Here is a 27,872-nt window from a genome sequence, read left to right on the forward strand (position 1 = left end):
GGGGAACACCACAGCCTTTTATTTTTCAAAAACATACTTTTTTACCAAAGCATACAAATTATTCACACTATATTATCCTGCCAAATTAGGAAAATATACGGTGGCAGCTTGTTGGGATTTTTTTTCACTACAGAAAAAAAAGAGTACATTGAAACCTCTAAAGAGTACAGGCAAAACAGTTAAAAATACAGGCTCCAACATAAATACTATAAGTGCCTACGCTAAGTGAACATTAATTTCAAATACCATTCTAAATACAGGAAAAAAGTAGACCATAGATGTGTTTTGAACATAGGAACTTACAAGAGTGTGCATTTTCCTATGTGTTTTAGGTTCTCTCTATATATTTATATATCATAAATCTCTCCTCAATGCAAATTTTTGTTCAACCTGAAGACTTGTATCTATTAGTAAAGGCAAAAAGATGAGAGACATGTTTTTGTTTTTTTTGTTTGTTTTTTACAAAGTTCATTACATAGTGATCAGTCCCGGATGCTACCATGACAGATTAGAGAAACATAAAAAAAAAAAAAAAAAATTATTCAAAAACAAAATTTAAATAAGGTTCCCCCTAAAAATGCTGAGGTTTTACTTAAAACAGATAAAAAAAATTCAAATTTTATGACTATGAGCTTTATTGTGTCTATTGTTTGTATGGCAATTCCTGCATTTATACCTCCAAGAGCAAAACCCCTGTAGCTCTCAGAAGATGGCTAGCAAAGTCTCTTTTCTTTTTTTTTCTTTTTATTTTAATAGTAAGCAAATACGCCGTGCTAATCTGTCAGCATAAGAGCGAGTTTTCCCTTGAGCGCCCAACTGTAAACTGGGAAAATTGAACAGTGCATGTAGGTGGTTCCAGATCTGGAATCTGGTCCTCGTTTTATACTCAACCAACTGTACCTCCGATTAGAGAGGCAGATACAGAATCCAAGGCAGAGTGACAAGTGCTATATCATCATCATTGACATGGGAAGGAGATTAGAATCATCAAAAAGAATAGCCACATTTAGGTCTAAGAAAAAAGAAAGAAATTGAACTTTTTAGTTACAAAAACTAGAAAGTACACATGTTTCGTTTGTCAAACTTGTATTATTTCCTTTAGATGTTTTTCAAAGCAAATTGTTTCAGATTCCTTCAGCGTCTTTCAAATTTAATTTGTGTGTAAGAACTCATGCTTTGATGCATTCATTCGGGATGGTTTCATTTTCTTTGCAATTTAAAACAAGCTCTTCGATTTTCTCATATTGTTTTGATATTCGTAGATAAAATTTGGAATAGGTCAAAAACATGAAGAAAAAAAAAATGAAATCATCACTAGCTGAAAAGATGGATTGGTGCATCTCCAACAATCATCCATGCCCATGCTTCCACATCCTGTTACCAAAGCTCCCTGTTACACACTTGCAAACCCAAACCTTAAGATGCACTAATCAGTTGGCCAGAGAACAGAATAGGCCAATTTTCCTTGATTGGCAGGTAAAACACTAAAGAATTTAAAAATGTCCCGCTATCCATTACAAACATAAGCACTCCTACCATTTTATACACTAAGAAAAACAGCTTGCTGTGATGCATTTTCATTTGGATTCAAGACAAACTCCTAAAGTAAAGAATCGGCTGCACATCCTTTTTCCTCTTTTATAGGCTGTGGTTTGTACACACAAAAAAAATATTTTTATCTAAATGATATTTGGCAGGTCAGACTTAAAAAAAAGGACAAAAAAAGAACAGAAACCTGAAGTGGCCATGAAAAGCCTGATTGGTGCATCTCTACTTTTTAACCGTCATCTTGAGTTGCAAGAACTAAATCCCACTTTTTTTTTTGAAGTGGAGGTGAAATTATAGCCAGAATGGCTAAAACAGAAGGAATATAGATCAGTGCTACTTACAAAATATCACCTGCACTTTTTAATTTTCAAAAACAAAAAATTCTGGAAACTTTAAGAGCTTCATGTTGGTTAAAACAACTTGTCAGAGAACCTTTTTTGAGTTGTACCAAACACTTACACCAAAACCAAAAACCTCTAACTCTTCCTAAGCATGTTGCATGCCAGTAAACAGAATTGTAATCATGAAAAAATTAATATGCATTAATCAGGCAATTAAAAGATTTACCAGAAAAACACAAATCTTTTTTTTTTTTTTTTAGGTTTGTTTCAGCTGGTCCTGCAAAGTCTCCCCAAAAAAGCAACTAGGTTGTGCAGGTGCTTGATGCAAGGACCTGCATCTTCCCCATGTCCTGTAAATATCTATAGCTGAAACTCTGAGCTCATAGCAAAAAGGAGAATTATCTAATGCAGGTAAAATATCCAAGGCACTCTTTGTCGTCATGTCACACTACATTTAGTAGCCACAATGTTTGTAAAAGAACTATTTATTGGCGCTAGTGCCCAGCATTTTATAAATGACCCAATTCTTATTCATATATATCAATATATATATCTATAGATAGATATATGTATATTGATATGGATATATATCTCGTCTCAATGTTGCATGGAAAATCTTTCAGAAAGATCAGTTTAATGTTTGACCCTGCTTGTCTTGATGTTTTGACAATATGACACTGTCAGCTATGTTTGAACACAAAACTTTACATGATATGTAAAACAGTACATACTGTATGCAGCTTGGGTTATTTCGAACAGGGTTTTTTTATGCTGAGAAAATTTTTAAGTATCAACAGCAAAACATGTACAACCAAATCTTCCAACCAGGAAGATTTTTACTTTAAGTAGCCAAAACACACCAAGCATGCTGTCCAGTTACAAAAAATACAAAAATGTGTAAATTATTGCACAATAGAAAGGCTCAAAAAGTTCTGATGCAATAGTATTGCCCCAGTACTGGATCATGCATCAAGTTTTCTCCAAAAGTGAATGGAGAACAGGGCTGCACGGCATTCTGTTGTCTAACCCTGTTGTATTTTCCCCTTTGCTTAGTGGCTACATAGCCAGAGTTGGTTTTTAGCCAGGGGGGAGCTGAGAGAGGACTTTTTGCCTATTCAGTTTTAATGTCATTAGCCAGAGGGCGGTCACTGTGCCATTTCTTCATGTGTTTCTCTAGAGTGCTGTACACACTAAAAGGCATGTGGCAAATTTCACATTTGTACACATCCTTGCCCATCTGTCCGTGGGTTTTCATGTGACGGGTGAGTTTGGAGCTCTGGGCACATGCATAACTGCACAGCTCGCACTTGTATGGCCTCTCCCCAGTGTGGCTCCGTCGATGCACCGTCAGGTTGCTGCAGTTCTTGAACACCTTGCCACAAAATTCACAGGTGTCACTGCGGCGGCCATCCTTGGAGCTCGGTCGGCCATTTCCGGTGCCGCCGTGTGGAGTGCTGGCCCCACTGCCTGTGCCGCTGCGTCCTGAAGGGGCTCGTTCCCCATCGAGCTCACCAGGGGGAGTGGAAAAGCGCAAGCTGCCATTTTCTGATGAGTGCTCAGATGAGGAGGTAAAGGGTGATTGTCTGGAGTCCCCACCTGTAAAGTTGATGAAGGGGTCCTTGAGTTGCCGGGAGGCAGCATAGCCTGCTAACCACTGAGAATAGACATTCTCTGTGTTTGGGATGGTAGGGGTAGGTGGGTCTATATCCTTTTCTATCTTGATGCGTTTGGATAGAGGGCTGAGTGTGTCAGGACTGATCCTCCCACCCAGCAGCTTTCTAGAGAGGCTGTCACTGGACAGTCGTCCAAGGCCATTTATATTAGTGGTGGATGCATCATCGGTGCGGTCTAATTCAACAGCTGAGTCATCCTCAACGGGCTCTCGAGACAAGCTTCTGCGATGTGGATGTAGAGCATCACTGTTCTGGTGGTGGCGGGCGCCTTCCAGTCGCACACTGAAGCGATAGTTTTTCCTTCCCTCTTCTTCAACTCTGGGCTTACTGTCGATTTCCTCCTCCTCCCCTTCCTCCTCCTCTTCCTCCTCTTCTTCTTCCTCCTCTTCATCTTCCTCTTCTTCCTCCTCTTCCTCCTCCTCCTCCTCCTCTTCATTTTCAGGCATAATCCCATTGTTTTCACTTTTGAACTTAGCCACCACTGACTTGAGTGCATCAGTGGCACTGCCCAGTATGTCACTAGTACCAGGTTCAGGTGAGCTGGCAGTTGATAGGCCATCATCTGACTTGACATTAAGCGCCAATGACTTATTCTGACAGTGTGTTTTCATGTGACGTTTCAGCTTGCTGGCCTGTGTGCAAGCATGGTTGCAGAGGTGACACTTGAATGGCTTTTCCCCTGTGTGACTTCGCCGGTGCACAATAAGGTTACTCTGGAACTTGAAGGTCTTCCCGCAGAACTCACAAGACTTTGTCTTGAGAGGAGTACCTGGCTGGACTACATTTGATACAGGATTAGGGGTGGAGCGGGAGCCAGATGGGGAGTGGGAGGTGGAGAGGGGAGGTGTGGCTGTAAATGGAGGCTTTGAACCTGCCTGGAATGGCTGTAGCAGCCGTTGCATAGGGTTAGGTCTGTTAGGGGAGAGAGGGGGAGAACCACTGGTGGCATTCCCAGCAAGCTCCCTCAGACGTCTCGAGAAGTCCATGCTCTGAGGGGGTTCTAATGGCACTGAGTTCAGCCTCATCACTCTGTCGAAGGCGCTAGGATGATGGGTTGCCAGGGCAAGATCATCTGGGCTGAGATGGTGGCGAGGCGGTGGGCTAAATAATGGGGGGGTTCGAGGATAACGGCCCTCACGTGGTGTGGATGCTGAATCCCGGCCAGACCCTGATCCCGGCATCCTCAAAAGGCTGTAAGGGCTCCCATCAGCCAAGTGAACCGCATGGAGCGGTGGCTGGGAGGAGGCACAATCCCCCCCCATCCCAGGAGCGGCAGCTACACGTGGGGTAAGAGGGCTGCCAGGTTCACTCTCCAGATAGATGCGGAAGCCATGAGTGTTCTGGGCATGTTGGAGCAGGAACCAGGCACTGGTGAAGGGTTGTTTACATGTGGTGCAGGTGTAACTGCTTGGCTCATCTTTATCTGCCAAAAAAATAAACAGAGAAAAAAAAAACTTGATTAAAATAAAGCATAAAATGAAAACAAGGCTGCAGGACAATATATCTGTTTCTTTGTTTTGTTTTGATTTTTGACATTCAGAATTCATATTACCGTATACTACTTTGACTACAACTGTCAGCATAAAATGAAATTTCAGAAATATAGAAAAGAAAAACAGAGGAGACATTGTGAACATTTAAAAGAAATATAAATAAGGGTGGTTTAAAGGTGCAAATCACTAGAATGTAGAATTTGTAAAATGAAAAATAAATACATTCTGAACAAATGTATTTATTAATCTAAAGGCACATCTTATGCTGCCGATGGCCAATTTATACAGATCAGAAGGCACAGGAATAATTCAAACAGTAATTGACTTTCAATTGCACTTGTACACTGACCTGAGATCTGCTTGACAATGCATGCCTAATCTCGTTAAACACACTCATCTCCCCTCCAATACCTTGTTTACAAAATTAGCAATTCTAGAGTGGGACATGTATTGAATGCTGCATATTAACGACAAATACAAATAAGGGGTAACGTGTTAATAATTATAACAGTGTTTATCAGAAAGAAACACACATTCGCAGGAAATAAAAGCCAGGAAAGAAACTGCATCTGGGTTTTTGTGCGTGGGTGGGGTGGTTCCTTTGAAAATGCATTTCATGCATTACTTTTCTATTTCTGATATTTCATGCTTTATGGATTTATTTAAATCCTCTCAGGTGAATAGAAAACGAGAAGAAGGGGGAAGAAGAAGTGAGCGCTATGCAAAATAAAAAGCATCCACCACTTGCAAATGTGCTCCTCCTTTCATCTTTTGCCTTTTTTTAAATCCTTTTTTCTCTCTCTTTTTTGTTCTTCTGGAGGGCATTTGTCCAAAGTCATTTGCAGACACTGAACCCAAAATCCATAGCAAAGAGAGGAAGAACAAGGGAGAGAAAAAGATATTTAAACCATGTATAACGGGGACTGTATATGTTTTAAGCTGGTCACGGCTTATAGACAAAGCTGGAAGAAAAGGGCAGAGAAAGATGAGAAAGGAGAGATGCTGTGGTCGAGCCGTGGTAAAACGAGTTTGATGTTTAGAGGTTTCGCTTCCTATCTCTTGTGTCCTCAGCCACAGAGACCCCCCCCCCACAAAGTCTACCACTTAAAGAGCAGAGCAAGGCATAAAATGTGAACCAAATCAAACCTCCACGCAAACCTTTTCTCTCCTGAATGAAAAGAGTTGGAAGGGGGTATAATGGTAAATTATGGATCATTACAATCTGCAAAAATTACAGTTAATTGCTGCCACCTGCAATGGGCTTTGACCCACTATGGAATTTTTCCATCATAAAAAAGCCATTTGCCCGTACGATTTTTTGCTCTCTCACAGCCTCTTTCCTCTCTTTCATAAGCACAAATAAAAAGTGCCAGTTACATTAACACACACTTCCTGATTATGTGTGTTTTTACAGCTTTAAAAGAGAGCCCTATATCCCCCATAAAAATAGTTGCAATAACCCACATTCTGCTGTACATTTTCCTTTGATTTGAAGCCTGCATATACTTCCTAATGTTATACCATAATGTGTGAGCATACAAGGTAAATGCCCCAGGAGGAAAACAACTTTCTCAGTTATTGTGAGAGAATAGAAAGGACGATAAGGGCTTTCTGGCAGGCAAAGACTGTCAGAAATGATAAATAATGGATTTTTCAAGAGGAGTCTGGAAAGTGACTGAAAGAGTCAAGAGAAAAAAAAGTGGAACAATTAGTATGGTGTGAAGGGGATGGTCCTACTGACAACCATCCTTTCCACAGAAAACAAAAGCCACCACAAAACATTTAAAGGCCTGCTGTAAATCCATTATTTAATCTCTGCTATAACATAACTTAACCAATACAATCACCTTTTGCATGAATATTTGACAAACTGTACTCAAACCATAAGCAAGCATAATAGTTGTTTTTTTGGATCCGAGAAATGGACACAATGACGCACATTAGAAAGTCACAACAACGGCTGCCAGAAATTACAACAATGGCACATAAGATATCTAAATAATCCCACTATTGTCCTTAATAGTCATCCTCTTGGAAATGGAAGAAAAGTAATTCAAAGGGATAAAAGACATTTTGACAAGGCGTTTGATGTTTTTCTTTTGTTTTTTTTTTAAGAAAAGAAAAGAGAACTCTGAGGGAGGAAGGAGGGTCTTACAAACAACTCTATCTTCTAATGGAATAAAAGAGAATCTCCCACTCTCTCTCAATCTGTTTCTACCCTTCTAGTAACTTAAAGTCTGGGGTGAGTTAGGGCTGGAGAGCTGCAGAGCTGAGGCTAATGCTGGATCTCCAGGTCCCTTTGAAATAGGATCAGCAGAGAGGAGAAACCACACTGACAAGCCCTTAGCTGCCATTTCATGGCAGGACTGAAAGAGGGGACTTTAGAAGAAAGAGGGAGAAAGACAGACAGACAGACAGACAGACAGACAGACAGACAGACAGACATACAGACAGAGGTGGAAACTAAAATAACTCATAGAGGTAGAGAAAATCAGATCTACAATATTACAAATAAAAATCAGCAAACATGCTATGTTTATTATGTACTTTTTGAGCCATTCAGAACATTGCAACACAAAGAAAGGCATAGACTTCATATCTGCGAGTTCAAAGTTGCCAGGCAGAGAATATGATCCTGATTGTAATCAAACTGGTCCCTTAAATAGCAGATAACCTCACATTCTACTGAAACCACCCCAAAGCAAGCAACATTCAGCCTAGGTGACTGATGTGCATGTGTCAAATATCAACTAATCTCACACAGCACACCTTAAGAATGAAATCTGTGTGCCGTCCCAATAGGCCAAGGGACCAAAGGAGGTTGAAGTCAACCTGCTATTATACCATGGAGTTGGACAATGAAATCATGACAGTGCTGTAAAATTTAATGATGTGTCTTGCTATGTAGCCCGAATGTGTAATTAGGCATTGACGGACAGTCAATAGCCATGGGATTTAGAGCAAATATAAGAGTAGCGAGAGGAGTCCGAAAATTGTATTATTTTTCAATCAGTAAAGGTATCATTCAGAATTGGTAACACCAATATTCGTTTAATCGTTGTTAAATTTGTTACAGAGGCAAGTAAGGCAAGTACGGACAAAGTTTGCTATTTCAAGTATTAAGTGTTTAAAAATGAAACTGAATATGCTCTTGAAAGGCAATCTGGAAGTCATGGAAAAGAAGTGTCATCTTTTACAGAGGAACTCTGACTTGATCTCAGCTAATTAAAATTCAATTAAAAGTATTTTGTTGTTTTTTATAGTAATAGAAAGTTATGGAGAAATTAGAATCATCTTAAATCAGTATCCCCAGGTCAGACCTTTACAGAAAATTGGATTAAAAGTTGTGAACTGGAAAATCTCTGGTCAATGCACCCTGACAAAAAACACATGTTGGTGAGTCATTAGGTACTTAACAAATCTCCCAACTTAAAACACATTGTAGTTCACAATGAAATTAGTAAGTAGCGGTTAGCAGGTATACGGCGATATTGTAGTCTATTGTCTAGACAATAGCAAACGCAATGGTGTTCCATAATAGGTCTCAAATATGTTTCAACCCTTAAATGCATTTTATGCATACTGTAGCTCTCAACAGTAGCCCCTATAGTCCTGCCATGACATGGCTAGTTTGATTAGTGATGTACAAACATTTATTGAAGGAGGAATTTGTTTGGCTGCTGTATGACAACATGGATTAGTATGTCGTTAGCGCCCCAAAGCAAGGCATGTCCGCAAGCAATGGGAGATTTTGACTTGAAGCAGTTTTTAAGCAATGAGAAAAGCTCTCTGCTTCCTCAAATGTATTCTAAACTTTTTGTCCAACTCATTCTCCAAGTTGTTACACTTTTCTTGACCTAAGTTTCTTTTTTGGTAAGTTTGATTTGTCCTTGACCAACCCAAGTAGTTGTCCTAGTGTGACCACATAGCTTTCACTGTTATTGGTCATTAAGCTAATGGAGGAACAACCTAACAGGATTAGGTTGTGGGTCCTCAAAAAGACAGAGGAAGAGGAACAGAGAAGGATAAGGGCAGATGGGCAGGAGACTTGGGGGACACAGCATGTAACGGCCATTTCTCAAAGTTATCAGTCGCTATGGCTTAAGGGAGCACTTACAAATACCTAAAAGTGATTATGCTAATACAGGTCCTCACCAATATTCATAAGTGTTTATAGCTGTTGGAGTGAGTGCTTTAGAAGGAAGGAGGCTTGTCAGTATAGTGTCTCTTAAGATTGCCTTTAGCCATAACTGGCGTTAATGTGATTACTACTCTGTTTATATCATTAGGGTATTCACAGTCAGGAATTGGACAGGGGTGAAGGGTGAAGCAGGAGAGGACATGATGAGGGAAAACAGAGAGTGGATGTAGCCCAGTTCTTTTCTGAAGTCCCTCTCTTCTAAATGACTTTCAGCTGTATTTACATACATTTTTAGTTAGTTGTTTATTAGCAGTTTTAGAGATAAATCAAATAATACATGCATTAAAAATTATCATCATATGAAAGCTGACTCATCTTGCAAACTTGTCACTTTGACCTTAATTCTTACCGACGCTATCTCTGTACCTTAGTCAGTTTCCCTGCAACACAACCAGGCTCATACTCTTGCTTCTTTGACTTGGGCAAGGCTTACTGTGGTCTGCAGAGCACCTGGACACTTGGAAGAAACTTAATTGCAGGAAATGCTGCTTTATAAACAGAAAACAAGCCAATACTTGAGGGTGTTGGAATTATTAGCTGATGGGTGATTCACAAGATGAAAATTAGAAAACATAGAGAACATAGAGGTTGCAAGCAAAAATAAAAAGGTGGGTTGTGTAAGGGTTGAAGAGGAAATGCTTGTTTTGGCAAGAAAATGCTAAAAAGGGAAAGCAAACATTTCAAGATAAAGATCCATTGTAGATTTAGGGAGGGGGGGTTCAATGCTCTCTTTTAAAAGAAACCTACTGGCTGTTGGCTTTGTCTTACCTTTTCTTTCTCCATCTCATTCACCTGAGAGTAGATAAGAGCAACTGTGGAAATAAGGAGTTGCTCTGAGCTACTAGTAAACTATCATAGACACACTATAGACTATAGACTAATTTGTGTGAGCATGCTGGATAACACAGCATATTTCTATTATAAGGATACGCTGTGGAACGTTCTTTTATGCTGCTCATGCACACACAGTGTTAGGTAGCCACATGGCATTTTCAATAAATGTACGTGGGTGAGTGTGTGTGTGTGTGAATTTAAATTTATAACAGCGCTTGCCAGAATCATTTCAAAATTAGCATAGCTCCACACTCTCTGATTCCCTGCGTGACCTTAATCTCTTTGATATTTTCTCGGTTGAACTGAGTTTGAACTGACCAAGCAACCTAACCATCTATCCCTGCATCCATCTCTCTTCTTCCCCTTCATCTATTGCTCTATCCATCCTTGTCGACCAAACCAGGTTGAGCAGCTTCATGCCTGGGTGCGGTTCAGGTCCAAAAGACCTTTCCCACAAGCAGAGCCAGTTATGTCTCTGATGCAGATCATTATTTGCCCTCTGCTTACCAGCGTTGCTGGAAGGCCAGACACTATTGTTTCTCATGCTGGCTCTAATAGTACAGAGAATAGACCTGTAGGATTTTTAGCTTAACCAGCTGAATTAAACGGACTGTCACCTATAGAAGCATCCACAGAAATAATTTGTCAAGCTGGTAGTTACTTTGCAGGATCAAAAAACCATCGAAAAAAAGCCAACACTCAGTGGATGTGGAATTTAATAAAATAGAGAAATCAAAGAAACTGCAAAGTGTAGCTCTCCACTTTAAACACACATATACTGGTACCTAAGGAGACACAAACAAGTAATATTATTTTGGGATTTGGAAAATATCCCAGATGGGCAAGAAGTCTTCAGACGCTTCAGAGGGGAAATGTGAAAGCCTCCCGTCAAAGAAAAGATATGTCTCAATAACCTTCAGCTTCGAGGAGAGCAGAGTGAAATACGCTAATGAAGAGTAAATATTAATTTAATCTAAATAAATGGAGTAAACACAAAACATTAAAATTAAAATTCAGCCATCTTTAGCCTCTTTAATATAAAAAGGTCCAACAAGATTCAGATAAGTGTGTCATCCCTGTTTGAAACGCTATGACAAGATAGCCTCCGCACGACATGAACCCAGCAGCCTGAGCTTTCCTATCTCTGCATAGCTCAGCTTATGACAGGCTGCCATCCCTGCAGAACGGATGGAGGGGGACCAGGGAGGTCGGCTAGCTGCACATTTCTGCATAAATCTCCAGATAGATAGCATCAGGAGAAGAGAAACAGGGGAGGGAGGCCGGCAAGCAGTGAAGGATGATAAGGCCCCTGGGGCAGGGCATTCGAGACTGTCAAAACCGTTTCTTCGGCGGCGATTGGACGAGTGGAGCGCGTTATTAGCCTGCATACCATTTGCCGGGATGCGATTTGGCTTCACCGGAGCATACAGCGCCCTGTATCTGACCTCTCCTCTTTCCTTCTCCTTGACATGTGGACAGATGGACAGAGCATCTCAAACATCATACGAAAAGACTAGAGATCTGAATTTGGCCCTCTGCTTTGATCGTTCCTTAGCAATATGAGACACAAAGTGAAACTATTAGGATGATTAAGAAATTATCTTAAAATTATCAAAGAAAGTCTGAAGCAAGAAAGGTAGAATTTAAAAAATTCTAGCAAACAATTTTGGCATTAGAAGACAAACCCTTCACTTTGTCATTACATGGAAATTGAAAAGTTCAGAATAAAAAAAAAACAACAGCACATATTTTTCTCTATTTGAAGCTAATCAACAACAGCAAGAGTACAAGTGGATAGTGCCTTGGAAAAGGATTGATTTTCCTTAAACTTCTACACATACTATAATATTTCACAAACTACAATATAGTTTAAAAAAGTTTATTATAAAAGACTTGAATATTATTACAGAAATTAAATGAGAATAATCAATAGTGAAAAATGTGAAACCTGTGGTGAACCTGTGTGTTTAGCTTCTCTGAGTCAGAAGTTTTGCTGAAACTACAGCTGCAAGTCTTTCAGAGTACATCCCTACCAGCTTTTTGATTCCACAAACTGAAAGTTTTGCCATTTCATAGAGCAAAAATGCTGAATAACTTAGATGGTTATAAAAGAAAGAAGAGTGAGGAGTGCAGGAATAACAGAGTGGGACAAAGGAGATGACAAAGGAAGAGCTGGTAATAGAGGGTTACTCTGATTCCTTGAACTCCAGACTCTAATATGCAGACGGAGAATCCGTGAGCTGATGGAGGGCCTGACTTTTACACAGAATCTCACACTTTATGGCACACAGACATAGCAAGAGTATGTCTGAACTAGGTTAAGAATAATCCCTTCCTCTCACTAGCTGTTCCTTATGTAGCTATTCCCTTCCCCTCCTTTCATTACAGAATTGCTGTCGCAATATGATGAAAGGACTGAGGGGGTAAAAACAAAGCTGCACAATCATGTATGGTTGCACCTGAATCAGTTTACATGAAGTTTATTTGTTGGATTTAACAAAGCATAAGAAAAAAATATGCATTTTTTTCTCATCTAGTTCAACACACTCAAATGTAGTACATTTGATCCTGAAAAAGGCAACTCATTTATATCCAAACTATTATACAGTCACTTCAGCTGATGCAATGATCCAAGTTGTTAAGGTATATCTCAGGGAGACAAACTGATTGGATGAAGTTGTTTGCGTGGCTTTTAGAAAAAAAAAGTGTTTAACTGTTATTCTCAAGCCAAAAAGGCCTATTGCCAGGGCAATGTATGATAAAAGTGATCTTATCTTCTCTTTCTAAATGAGCAAAGGAAATAAATAAACTCATTAGTCGAGTTTATTCAATTCTGTTTCTTAACTTTGGGATAGGTACTCTGTCACTGCAGATTACAATTACAAAGAAAGACATGATAAACTACGATAAGACAAGTCTACTGTATTTAACAAGTTAAAGGTTTCGGACGTAATCAAAGTACTGATAAAGAACCATTTCCACGTCCAGAGGTTACAGTGGAAAGTAAAAGTAAACCTGTAAACAAGTCACAGAATTTCTGGCTAACACTAACTGAGCAGTTTGTTCCTGAATATGCTCACTTTTGCCCCAGAAGCTCTCAACCGTGGCCATCATGGAGATGCCAGAGAACAAGGGCTGTTTTTGAAAGATGCTGTTATTTTTCTCTGTTTCCCTCCACCTCGGGGTGTAAGGACCAGGGCATGTGAGCTCGGGCCAACCATAGCATCTCGTTATGCATCGGAGCCTTAAGGCATTGTGGAGGGACATGGCCCTTTGAAACAAGGAAGACCAGTGTTAGAGTGTACCGAGGTCCCAGAGCTCTGGTGGCTGAGGGTTTAACACGCGTCAAATCTGGAGTGTGTGACTGTGCACACGGTGGTCGAGTGGTTAAGGAAGTATGAACAGCCAGCCTTTAGGTCCAGGGATGTTTAGGGGTCAGATAAAGCTCAGAACATGAAGACTGTAAAAGCCAGAAAGCGACACTGTCACAAGTTCATAGTAATTTTATTCTTTGCTTTTCTGTAGTAAGCTTCTTGAACGACAACACAGCCACAAACTGTGAGACCTTAGTGCTACAATCCACCACCACCCATTGATTCAACCCTCCATGCCTGGCTCTATTATTAATTCATCGAGGAGCAAAATGCACTGTGCCAAATACAAATTAAAATTGCAAAATGGCCTCCTGTTCAGCCCAGTACAACCCTCCTCAATGCGATAACAGAATCAGGAAGAGATGTGGCTGAGAAAGGAAGTGGTCAAACAGCCAAAGTGGCTTGCATATGCTTCCTTCTCTTACTCTCCATCCACAAAATTGACAGTAAAGTTGTTGGGATTTATGAGGTCTGATAACCCAGCAGGGTCACACTTGTCTCACAAGCTTCTTTGGACAAAAACTGGTTGGCAAACGAAATAAGTCCCAATGGGCTTGCATATTACAGTGTAGAATAATCCTTCACAATGTCACAATCTTGTACTGAACATGCTTGTAAAGACAGTATGATTTAAAACCTTGGGCTCGAAGACTCAAAATATTCATGTCTCTTACCAAGTACATTTTTTTCATGTTATAACAACAAACTTCAATTTGTTTTGTATTTCGATAGATTAACTCAAATTAATTCATTGTGCAATTAGAGAAAAACAGATATCTACATTTTTTCAATAAATACAAATGTAAGCTTTCTAGTGTAAATTTGTACTTCGTACCAATTCTTTGTAAAAAGCCCCTTTTACTACAATTATAGCTGCTATTCCTTTGAAGCATGTCTCCACCAGCTTTGCTCAATTAGAGAAAAGATTTTGCTCTGTTTTGCAAATCATTCAAACTCTATTAGATTAGATACAGTAAAGAGCATATGTGAACATACATTTCCAAGTCTGGCCCCTACATGAATATTTAATTATAGCCACTGCATTCTATGTCCAGTTGTACATGCAGGAACGTTGTTCTGTCTAAAGATGAACCAGAGCCCAGTCTCTAGTATTTTGCATTCTTGTTTTGTTTTCCTTGGGTTGTGTTGTATTGAGCTTCATTAATCTTATTATAAACCATGACCAGCTTCTTTCTCCATGTGGAAAAAAAAAAAAACATGGTATTATGCTGCCAACACCATGCTTTACCGTGGGATTGGTGTGTTTACAGTGTTACTTTGTTGTTACATATAAAGTTTGACATGAAGGCCAAACGATTTAGATCCAGAAAAAGACTTGTGTTCACACTCTTGCTGTGTCCCCTCAACGTGTTGGGTGGAACCAGCAAAGAGGATATCTAATTGCTTTCTTTCTACAGATCATAATTTTCCAATTCTTTTACTGAGCTCGGGTTTTGGGAGAACTTCACACTAAAAATACTCCCAAATTATAACAAAGTTGTGTTTGTTGATTGGTGAAAAAAGTCAAACATTTTTGGTGGGAATAATTATGCAAGGCAGTGCTGCATTTACCATCTGCAACAGTCTGTTGAATAGATAAGCCTATTACAAGGTAGTGGCAGGCCACACGGGTGAAGTTACTCACCTCCAAGTAACTCCTACTGTATAACTGATGAAGTATGTTCTGATAAGGTTTTATAGCAGTAAAAAATATGGTTAAAATAGGATAAACATGTTAGACTGTTTTTCAATTTGCTAAAAACAGAGATTTCTGCTTATTCTCCAAGGATTTGTGTTAGAAGCATACATAGGTCCAAGCAGTAAGAGTGTGGGATATTAATTAAGGTATCCAACCTGTAGGTTTTGCTATGCACAGCTGTAAAGCATAAATCAGTCTTTTAACAAGGCCAGGGCCTTAAGATCTCAAACCGTGTTGGAAAGCAACCAGCTCAACCATGCCAAAAATCTGTCTGAGTTCAGAGCTCCTATAGATCACTACATTTATCAAGGGGGGGCTATAGGAAACTACCCGAGGGTAGAAAGAGAGGGCAGGGAGGGCAAAGCAGAGGGGCACAAAAAAAGAGTGCCAAAAAAGGGGACAAGAGCATATACCTATATGGGTCATCAGGTTTACGAAGGCACATGTGGTGCGCGTACATGTTTGCTGCCGACAGGTAAATTTGCTGCAATAAATTCTTCTCAGTTTCTATAATGGTTCTGTATTAAAAGCCAAATGAAATCCTATCTCATAACAGAGAGGAAACTGAGACAGATGACAAACCTATACAAAATCTCCAGCAAAGGGCTAGTAATCACACATTTCATACAATGCAAACGCAACCTTTTTGAGGGATGCCAAAATGAACTTTCAGACCTTAAAGTTGATGAGCAGGACATGTGAAGAAAGGCTGAGTGCCAATGGTGACAGAAGAATTTATTCACAGACAGCTGCAGGACAGGACACACTTGAGAACAAGCTGACTGACTGGGCGTGTGCACCTCTAAGCCATCGTTTCTTCAGCAAAAAAAGTTACAGACTCCAAAATTCCACAGCAGTGAATGTCAGGACACAGCTAATCGGCAAATATGATGCTAATGTAGATGTTTACACTTTGCAGGGCTGTACCCATACAATCAAACTAAAAGCAATAAAATGTATTTATTTAATGTTTTCATATATACTAAAATTACTCACACTGGGGAAGCAACCAGTTACAGAGCAGTAAACACATACGCTTGTTGAAATGGCTTAGTGTGAATTAATGATCAGAGGATGGATTGTTTTCTGAAGCTTCTCCAATTGAGATTTAGGAACCAGATGTTTGTGGCTCTGTTCTACAGCCTACTGCAAAAAGAAAACAGTAGAGCAAAAAAAGAGAAGGGAAGCAGCAGCAGTATCCCAAATTCAAGCTACACACAGATTCCTAATATGTATATCTCCAAAAGGTATTCTTTCCTGCTCTTGTTTTTGTCCATGATCGTGTCAAAATATGCAGCCCTGGCAGGAATGTGACTCCCCTCACTGTCAACATGAACTCAGCTTCTCAGGATCCACCCTGTCCTTTTAAGAGGGACTGACAACCCCTGCCTGACACAGGGGTCACAGGGGCAGCAAACCAAGAGGACTGCTTGTGCTGCATTCTGAGAAATTAACTGTGTTTGCACAAGGTCAAACTGTACGTGGCCTTATGTGCTCATTCCATTCATGTTCTGCAGATATGGTTTAGACCTACGGAAAATCATCGGAGAGATCAAAGTGCTCTGAGGGCATCCAAGCAACCAATCTGATATCAGGATTCTCACCAGCATAGCGGGCTCATTTCAGCTTAGCGGACTGTTGTGCTGCAACTAGGTCGATGCACTTATTTCTTTATAAGAGTAACGACCCTTCAAGTGACATCTGGTCTCCCAGGGTTCGCAGCAGTGCATTTCAGTGAAATGGCTGGTTTGAAATCAGGACAATTTTAATTAGCTTAATGGCCACAAAAAATCTGTTTTAAAAACATTTACCTCCTTGTATTCACGTATGGGTGATAGACCAGTCTATTTGAGGACCTCAAGTCATGCACTATGAAACTGTGGACCACCTGCCTGTCCCTCACCCCCAGACTCAACCCGAAGCAGATGGACAGAGCAACCTATGAAGGCAGAGGTGGGGTGGAACTGGCTGATGGTTAGTGTTTTTTTTATTGTTTTTTATCTCTACCAAGGAAAATATAGCTACATTTCGGTGCTACTGAGATTGACAAAAAGGTCAAAGTAAAACAAAATATATGGGTACAGCCGTTGCTTTGCTTTAGAAGCTTCTTTGAAAGGTTTTCCTCCGGAATTCTGTATCTAGTTCCACCCATATTTCCCTTTGCCAGCATCCTACACCATGATGATACCACTACCATGTTTCTTTACTTGGTATGTTTTTTTTAAATGGCTTTTTTCGTTATTCTAGCATAAAGCCCAGATTTGTGAAGTGCTTGACCTTCCTCTTTAGTTATCATGGGCCTCTTAGCTGCTTGTCTTAATGATGCTTCTCTCAAACCGGTAAAGCCGTCACAAAACAACTGTCAATATACTGATATCAAATTACCGAGTGGTGTGCTGTTTTCAAGTCAGAACACCTCTCTGGCCCAATAATTGTACCAATATTTCTTTAGTGGCATAATAGTAAACAAACGCTATGAATACATTCAACTTGTTTTGTTTTCATAATAATGCTCTCCTTGTCCAGCCTGTCAGTTTAATTATACGCTGAGGTAGGTATGATGTGCTTCAAACTCAATTTTTTTTTTATGATGGATTAAACAGTACTCATTTAAATGTTCAACACTTAGGATACAGTTTAGATAATCTCACCTTTACCCATCTGCGATAATGCACTAATTTGTGTTGGCATGTCAGAAATGATCTCAATATAATGCATAATCTGTGTCTGTAAAAGTAAATAATGCAAAGAAAGTTCAAAAGTATTGATACTTAAGGAAGATACAATACTGTATCTTTAAATTAGTTTCAACAACAATAAGTGCATTACAAAATAAAAGTTTGCATCTAATGGATGTTGCCCATTGTTACTTTTCACCTTTATTATCTTTACTAAAATCAGAGGAATATTCCATGAAAGCTGAAGTAAATAGAAGTACACAGAAGTAAATATTCAGAAGAGAGAAGGCGTTAGCTAAAGGGTGTCAAGAATGGTATTTAAAACCGTAAAAAGAAAAGGGACAAAACAAAAAAGTGGTGGACAGCTTCACAGTGCAGGAGACCATTCTAGATTACATTAGTGGCAGCTGCTCCCATTGTTTAGCTTTATAGCCTGGCCTCAAGAAAAAGCTGCTAAAATTTCATTTAATCTGCTGCTGAAACTCAAGTGTCAGTCAACCACTTAAACAAGAGGAGACTAAAAGCACTGAGCTCATATAACTAAGGCAAAATAATGCTAATAATATCTCTCTCTGTAGCAGCTCAAGCAGATATTTGGTGTAACCGAAGAGGGCTCGCCATTCTTGCCAGTGCATGGGAACCTACCCTGCTTTCAGAGTCCAGGGAAGGTCTCTAATGGTGGGTGAACTACTCAGATCCCATCCTCCTTCTCTCCCCCCCTCTATCCTTACCTCCTGTTCATCCAGTTAATTTATTAGCACTAGTTTAAAAGCTGAAAACCATGCATGTTTATAAAAATAACAAAGTAATAGTTAAAACAATTGCATTTGCACTTTAAAAGCAGTAAGAATGCTCTAAGCTGAATGTTAAATACTGAACTGTCAGCTGATTGACTAAGGCAGCTACACTAAAAAAGTCACACTTATTATACAGTATAAATTATATCAAAATTGAGTAGAGCTGAAAAAAAATCCAATACTGGTATTGAAAAAGCAATAATGGAAATATTTAGAAATTGGTGAAGTGCAATAGAACCAGGCCAAATGGAGGAAGTGAAGAAGGGGCATATCCTTTATACCTTTAACCACTATAAAGTTAAGAAGTAACATTAAACGAGTAGATAGATGTCTGCTATTTTCAGGGAGGGTCTCCGTTTTGGACAACCTGTGCCCAGCAGAAGCCGTCCCTGCTAATGGCCTTGATTTTAGCAACTGATGAATGAAATTAAATTAAATTCGGAATGTTATTACGGTAGTGATAGAGAACAAGCAAGTGATATTAAAAGAGCAATAGCTATAGAGGTAGCTGGTTGCTCTGCTAATATTGCGGAGTTGAAAAAAAATTGTGGCAACATTAAATGTTGTCTAAGTCTAAGGCGTTTGTAAAGGTCAATGATAACAAACACTGCTAGGGACCAGTTGTAACAGAAACAAGAGATTGCCAAAGGTTCCTGGGTTCACACTGAATGCGTGAACTGGCAACTGGCTGTTTACGCAATACAAAGGGTTTGTTGCATATTTGCAGCAATAGGCGTCAAGGGCTTAAATACTTGCAGTAAGTTTTATGTAAGTCACCAAAGTCATAATAAACATAAATCTTAAGATTTAAATATTTTTATAAATGCCATAACAAAAAATAAAATTAAATAAATGTCCTAAAGCATTAGCATAGCAAAAAAAAAGCCCAACCACACACATCCGTTTAGCTATTTGAGGGCAGCACTGGCTGACAGAAAGGAGCCCCACCAATAGAGGTTAGGACCAGCATCTGTACTGATCTCACACAGCAGCATGTCCACATTATTTTATTCAGATTACCTAAGGAGAGGGTCAGGTGGTACAAATACTGAAGCTCGACGAAAAAATGGGCAACAGAGGGTGCAAGGAACTCCTTCTCTTTAACCTGTGGGGTGGGAAAACTAAAGAAGAAGGTAAAAGTGTGTAACAAAAGTAATTTCCCTCTATGATTATTAAAGTATTTCTGATTCCGATTCCGATTCTGAAAAGAACAGATCAAAGCGCCATGCCTGCAAATAGTAGCAGGTCATTAGGTCAAGAACAGTCAGAGTGGGATAGATCATTGATAGAAAAGTAAACCGGTGACTTTCTCTTCCATTGAAGCAGGTTACAGTTTTCATTAATTCAAGATCAGCCTTATCTGAAAAGACTGGCGTCTCAGTGAGAGAATCATAATACAATTTAATTGAAATCCATAATGAATGGCAAGATGAATAGCTGTAAAAGACAAAATAAAAATGATACCTGTGTGACACTTATACAAACTGCATTATTAAAGTATATGCAACAAGAGCATAAAGGCTTTTGCTATATTTGACTCAGTGTTATTTTATAAAAACATAAATACTGGGAGCTATGAATATTTAACATAATAGTCAGTTATGCTTGAAGTCCTGTAAGGTTCATCTTATTTGGCATGGGCTATTATGAGCTATAATCTAGTGTAAAAATATTGTTTCAAAGAAAAGATTTAATAAAGGATATCATCAATTTCATTTGAAGGTTGATAGCAGCAATAAAACAATTAAAATAACAAATATTAATTAGCACAGTTATACCAATGGTATATCCAATAGATTATACTGATATGGTGGTATAGAGACAAGCAAAAATGCACATATGGTAAATCTTGTATCAGTTATCCGAGTAGGCGTATTGTGTAGAACAATATACTTTGCCATTGTCCTTTTACAGAGTTATACAAGTATAAGAGAAGAAGCAAACTTTAGCTGTGCAATAATCCTTTCTCTTTTCTTCCTGAAATACTTCCAGTCAACTAAATTTCTATTAAAATAAAACAATTATCCCTTTCTATCAGGATGCAGCGACAGTTGTTCTTTTCAGCCAAAACAAAAAAACTTGTCACTTCAATACTTTTTAAGCATTTCCTTAGAAGCACTTAATAAATTTGAAAGTTATGCATTAAAATGTACGTAGTTTTGACATGCTGGTGGTTAAAAGTTAAGTTTTGTTCACCTTGTTTCAGACAACAAACATTGGTCCAGTAATGGCCACTGGAATATTTTTACATTAAAAATATCTTTTGTTATGCATGAAAACATTTTAGATTTTATAAAAGATATGATCAGCCAATAGAGGAGATGCCAATGTTAACAAGGTGTACCTTTGACAATAAAGAAGCAAGGTAATAGGTTATGCTGCCAGAGTATTATAAGCGTTATCTCAACTTAATTTTCCTTCTACTGAATCTGGCCATAAACATCCAGTTTAAACAAAAATACCTCAAAACAACACAAACCGCTGTTCTTAGAGAAAATAATAATAAATTATTAATAAGAACAGTTTACTAGAAATTGTGGCTCAGAAATGCTAATGAGGATTCACCCTTAACACTTCTATGGATAAAAAAGATTGCTCAAAAAGAAAATAAAAAAAACACAAACAAAATGATCAAGGGAAGCAACATACGTGAAAATAAGTGCTAATAAAGTCATAGAAAGCAGTAGAAGGGGTGTAGAGGGGGGATGCATGAGGGCAAATTAACCTTTTTAATTGGAGAGCAGTAGCCCTCTTTGGACCCAGCAGTTGGAACTGGAGTGCTGACAGATGATGAGAAGGAAATGGCAGACCTATTACAGGCAATCTGGCCCTACAACTTGGCAGCAACTGCAGTATGAGAGCCTAGGGATGACGGGGCATGTCCAGCATGGAAATCTCTCCCTGCCAGAGCACAAGCTGGCAAGAGACATGCTTGCTTCAATAAAGATATAAATAAAGAACAGTTATCTTGGCACTTTGAACTGTGAGGGTAAAGGGTTGTCATACACGACTTTGGTTTCTTGTGTGATAACAAAATACCACCTGGTCAAGAAAAAGGAGAAACGTTTTCCTCTAATGAAAGGAAGTGAGAACCAGTCTGACGGGTCTGAGGGGAGGGCCGCAGAGGGAGATGGTGGGAGGACAATTGTGTTTGATTGGGAGTTTGGGATCTCACTGAAAAATTCACACACCAATTGAGTTAACCGGTCTTCGTACTCATGCGCACAAGACCTCAAATTGTCCCGCTTGCGCTTGCAAAGAGGCCTGATGGAAAAGAAAAACACAGGGCAAGATAACTTCCTGTCTTTTTGTCTGTGCGTCTGGATGTGAGAGCTGTGTTTATGTCTAAGGAAACAAGGAAAAACAAACATCAAGGTCATAAAAGCTGGAGTCTATCCAAGCAATAGAAAGCTGCTTCTTAACACGACTGCAGGCCCACTTAAACCTTTAGATTCCCCAGGGGGTGGGAGCACAGGATTTATACACAGCTCGTAAGAAGGCTTTGGTTGTGATTACCTGAACCATTACACTCTATGAGATAGTCCCCTTACTCAAGAGCTATTAATGGACATCACAGAATCTGAATTCATCGATCACCTCAAATAAAACATACATAAGAGTGTCACAGAAGACTCACCTTGTACTAGAAAAAACAGATTTTCATTTTGATCATCCCACAAGAATGACCCAAATGTTTAACCTTTTCTAGCCTTATACCCCAAGTACAACAGGTCACAAGAAAAACAACACTCTTCAGAGTGGGTGCAGTGAGTCAAAGTTATACATGTTTGGTTCCCGTGAGGTGTTTAAAATTAAGTCGGAGCAGCACAGAGGTGTAAAAAGCAACTTAAAAAGCAACGGTTTAGCAGATAATGTGAAGGCTGAATGGAGAGCAGCAAGTTGCTGTTTATCCTTTGAGCTTCTACAACCCTGTTGTTCTTGCAGCATACTTGCATAATCTTACAGTTATGGATCTAAATTCTGTAGAGAATAGATACTGACGCTGCTATTTGAGTAAACCCAGCTGTGATTACCGCGCTAATCCCTCATCTAAGGTGTTAAGACAGTTTACAGTGTTGATTCTGTCTTTTCTGCAAAACAACAAAGTTAAAGTCAATGTAGAAATTAATCTAAAACCAACTATTAGCAGTTCAGAGCTGTACACAAACCAGATCAGGAAAATTGGGCATAAATCTCTACAAAAAGGTCAACCAACAGTAGGATTCAGGGTAAACCTTTTTGATGTTATGCATCCTTTTCTTGGTCATAGACCGACGGTGTCCCTGCTTTATCATTCATTGTCTCGCCGTCCAGCTGACTGTTAAAATAAACATAATCCTGATGCGTTCTCTTCGATGCTGACCTCATTAGGCAGACATCCATGGACATCTCTAGGTCATCTCCATAAGACAAAGCACGACAACCTTCCCCTGTTTCCCTCTGTTAGTTCATCATTCTATCCTCAAATTCCCCTCTTTTCCCTCTCTGTGTCCATCTGCCTTGAATTATGTATTCTAATGCATTTAGTGCAAAACACAAAGTGGGAGACCACACTAGACTGCTTTTAGTCATGTCAAGCATAGACAACCAAGGGACACCCAGGAAGTCTTAACCCATCCCATCTATGCACATGTGTATACATTTAGTTGTTATCTATAAGTCTGAATCTCATGCATTCAACTCTCACTCAGAGATTTCTCCTTCACTCTCCCTCCCCTTTGTATTTGCCTCTGTCCATAACACAGTCACACACGTACACCAGACACATGGCCGGAGAGAGCAGACTGCCATCTGGGAGTAGTGGCCGGCTTTGTCTGGGGGGTAGGTGGGGGTAAAAGTGCCAACAAGACCCCCTCCTTATAATACACGCACACACACATAAACTATATTCCCAGCCTTACATATCAACCCCCCAACATCATCCCCACCCAACTGCTCTAAGTGTGAGAGCTCTTCTCATACAATCTGCACATATACATATGCAAATTAGCAGGGGGCATTATAAAAACAGCCATCTTCTCAGACACACAAATGTAAAAAAGCAAGCTCTTCAGTTGGCACCAAAGTAGCCATGCAGTGTATTGATAGGAAAAAGAAAAACACATTTCTCAGAAAAGGAGGTACAGCAAATAGGATTGGAGAAAAGTAAAAAGATAAATAGAAGAGGAAGAAAAACCTTCCCTAGAAATAATAAAGAAATCTTAGCATGTGTGAAATACATGCAAATAGGATTGCATCCATTTACATGAAGACCCACATAAAGACAGGAGCACACAGACGCGCAGCAATATATTTCCTATGTTTGCCCTGCAGCATATTATTTCTACCTAAAGGATCCCTGCATACATTAACATATGATGTCATAAACATCTGTTTAGCATCCTCGGGTGAAACAACACAGAAATGTTGTTTAATCTGACTCCCGTTTTCAGTTTTATCTAATTTTTAGTACTGGAACTGGTTGCACATCCAACCTATTTGGATCACTTACTTTGCACCTGTGTACAAAGTGAGGCTACCCACAAACCAACATTAACCTGTAAAAAAAAAAAAAAATTCTGGAAGGGATACAAGGTTTATTTATGTAAACTTAACTGCAATAAACGTTTATTCATCTCTCTTTAAAATAGCTGAATGCCCTCTTAGTAGGAAGAGAACAAAACCCGATAAAAAGATAGACGTTGATGTCATGATTCTGCTCTTTTTGGTTCTGTTTAAGTTATCTTTTTGAGTCTTATACTTTGATTCATGTCTTTCTATGTTTTAAGTCTATTGGTTTCATTCCCATTTTGTTTTATTCCAGTTGTTTTTGGTCATATTTTTTGAGTTCCTATGTATTTCTTGTTTACCCTCAGTTGCCCTCTTGAGTCAGTCTCCTTCTCCTAGCTCCCTTGTTGATTCCTCTGTCCACACCTGCTCCCAATCTGCTGATTAGCCTGGTCTTTGTTCAGTCTCCCATTTGCACACTTCCTGCTCAGTCACTGTGTGCTGATTCCTCGTTGTTTCCTGGTTCAACGTGTCTGTTTTCCCTGATGTCTCCTAGATTTTGGTTTTCTGTATTTGGTATTTTTGGATTTTTGCTTCAGTTACTACTTTTTTATTTATTGAAACTGCAAGATACCACTACAGCTTCCGTCTCTGCATTTGGGTCCATCAAAACCTCCACCCAACCTGACAGTTAATGGTATATTTTAATTTCTGCTTTGCATTTAAAAGTTTTTGCACTACATTTTATAGTTAAGATTTCCATTATATGTTATCCAGTTATTCATTGTATTTGTTAATGCTACTACTGACTCATCTTTCTCAAAAACAAGGTTATTTAAGACTAATAATTCTTTAACCAGAGATTACACCCAAAATCCTCATACTTCTAAGGCTATGTTCACACAGCAGGTCTTCATGCTCAATTCCAATTTTAAGGCAAATTTTTTTTTTCCCCAAGTTCATTCATACTTTTATTTTACATGGCCATAATCAGACATCAGTCTGAACAATACTCCCAATTTCAGAGGGAGAAATTAGACGTTACACAGCAGCGCACTGTTCACAAAAGTGCTAATAAATGTTGGTACCTTAACATTAACACAACATTAGCTGTTAAGCTTTGGGAGGCAACAACCTTACGACCACACCATAGTTTATGCAACATTTTACCCAACTTTTTAGCCAAAGGCTACATTTACACGGCTGATATTGCAAGCTCACATTGCCTAACAGCTGGCGACATTTACATAACAGGCAAATGCGACCCAAATCAATTTTTTTTGCCCATATGAAACTCATATCGGACTTTTTCGGGGCAGTCTTGAATGGCCCAATTCCAACCTTTTACATTAAAAAAAAATAAATTAAACCACTTTCATATGAGTTATTTAATCGCATAAGTTGTATTTAATCATTTGCTTTAAAGGCTGTTGTTAACCTTGTGCAGTTTTTCTTGCCTTCCTTGTCTTTTTATTAAGAGATCCTGATATTGTCAGATCCCATTGTTCAACATCTTGATGATAATGCCATAACAGGGTCTACTACTTCCATAAACAGGCTGCTGCTGTGTGACGTCTACACTCTACTACAGCTCATGCAGGTGGCTTTGGTTTCCCCAGACAGAAGTCAGATGGTGATATGGTCACATGGTCACAATATTTGGTGGTGATATATCACCACCAAATATTGTGACCATGTGTGAACACAAACATTATACCTGTTAGAGAGAGTAAAAAAGTCTTAAAAGAAATAAATAAAAAACTAAAAAGCACAACCAACACAGAACCAAGTGATCTTTCTGAAACCTGTCCTACTCAGAATCATTAAAGTTTCTTATAAAAACTCCACTGCTGAAGTTCTGTATCCAGATGTGGCTTTAACATTGGGAACTTCAACTAAGGGTGTCCCGATCTAATTTATATATTATTATTATATATTATATAATATTGGTTGAATATTAGCCAAAAAGATTATATGGGATTATATCAGCCTGCATCTATAATCTTTGATACTATGATGATGATAAAAACATTGCTTCCGTTTGAAGTTTCTTTAACTCATTGCTGAATGGTTAATGTTAAATGGGTCAGTTTTTCTCACTCTTTTTATTGTTGACTATTGTTCTCTGTTTTAGTAATATCACTTGATCAAGCATTTTCTAACGTTCTATAGTACAAAATAAGCAATAAAAGTATGTATGATTCCTGCTATTATCAGTATTGGTTCCTTCTCAAAGACGCAATATGGGTATTGTATCGGAAATTAAAAAATTGTATCAGGACACCTTTATATTCAAAACAATTCTTTTACTGTGCATAAATTTACATTTTCTTGTAAATCCAGAAATGTTAGTACTCTGACCTACCAGCTATATCCATTATCATTATCTAAGCTAACAAAGGTAATAAACAATTAGTTTAACAAACCCGAATGACTCTGTGTGAAGACACATTTATATGATGTAGATATTCGATTTGCTTAAATAGATACAAAACATAATTCTCTTTCCAGAAACACGTAAACATCCAGAGTAAGATTTCAGGCAAAGCTGTCTTATATAAAGGTTTCTTGCCCACACAGCACAGCAGCCCTTTATGTACCATCTTTCCTATCACATTCGTTCCCCTAGTTTTCACCCCTCTCATGTTTGCTGCAATGTTTTTAGTACACACTAACTACAGTGGTATTAAGCTCATGTTGTCCCATCAAGAGCAGAGCACTGACAACAACAGAAACACTTCACCCAACCACTTCCCATCCCTGCTCACGACCAGTTCTACTGGTCTTTCGCTTTGTTCCCACGCTCCCTCTGTTTTCTTCTCACTTGTGCATTGTCCTTTGCCCCCAGGTTAGAGGTTCTCTCTCTGTTTTCTCCACTAAAGCCTTGAAAACAGGAGGATGAGAGGAAGAGGAGAGTTAGAGGAGGGTCAGGCAACGGAGGAGGGACTGTCCATCTTCTACTTTCGACCTTGCTTCCTAACCGGTCTGAACTGGTTCCGTCATAGGTGAACCAGAGACGTGTCCTCTTTCGCCTCTGGACAAAAAGGAACCATGGTGGCATTCCATCTATAGTCAGCAGGTACCATGAGGCTGTGTGTGTAAATGTGTGTGTGTGTGGCTGTCTCCCAAGACCTTTGAGGCCTGGATCATTGCCAAGTTCATCTGTTAATGGACAGCTACGAGGAGCGCCTACCCCATCCCCCCTTTCCCTTCCCTCTGTCTTTGCAACAGCCGTGCCTGCTCATGACCCCCCTTAACCTCCCCAACCCCCATCCAGACCCTATCAGACACAGGCCTCCTCTCTCCCGCTTCCTCCTTCCCCTCCTTACAGCTCCCCACTCACCACCACTCTCTGTACTTTTTCCATTCAAGATAAACACAGTGTTTCAAGTTCAGGGGGACACCCTGGGACCCTTTAACAAAGCCATCTATCACGCTGTCTCCCTGAGAGTCCTGTGGTCATAGCAGGCTCTGCTGCTACAGATACTGCTGTAGCTTCTCTGTCTCCCCCCAATCAGTGTGCAATAGTGTGAAAACCCACAAGCTGAACATCGATAGCCAAGAAAAGGCTGCTAAATCTGACTAGCTGCTGGACAATTTTCCTTTATTATGACTCCTTCCCTTACAGAGGGAAAATGTGAACATTGCAAAGACCTGCACACGTAAATGGGGGGCCACACTTTGGAGTATATTGAATCTCTTGGCATTACTATGAGATATTCTACCAAACTCTAAACATGTTAAAAG

At 39.3% G+C, this 27,872-nt stretch overlaps 1 protein-coding gene across 1 annotated transcript in view; it reads right to left on the reverse strand.

The window, feature by feature from the left end:
- Positions 1 to 1,232: 1,232 nt before the first annotated feature.
- LOC107089095 (B-cell lymphoma/leukemia 11A-like) overlaps positions 1,233 to 27,872 on the reverse strand; it is a 43,465-nt gene continuing 16,825 nt past the window's right edge. The window contains exon 3 of the mRNA XM_015381657.1: positions 1,233 to 4,985. Coding sequence (XP_015237143.1) covers positions 3,001 to 4,985 — 1,985 coding nt within the window. The 3' untranslated portion in view covers positions 1,233 to 3,000. The remainder of the gene's footprint in view (positions 4,986 to 27,872) is intronic.

This window comes from Cyprinodon variegatus, unplaced genomic scaffold (assembly GCF_000732505.1).
Source record: "Cyprinodon variegatus isolate N-32 unplaced genomic scaffold, C_variegatus-1.0 Scaffold238, whole genome shotgun sequence".
Taxonomy (NCBI): Eukaryota; Metazoa; Chordata; class Actinopteri; order Cyprinodontiformes; family Cyprinodontidae; genus Cyprinodon; species Cyprinodon variegatus.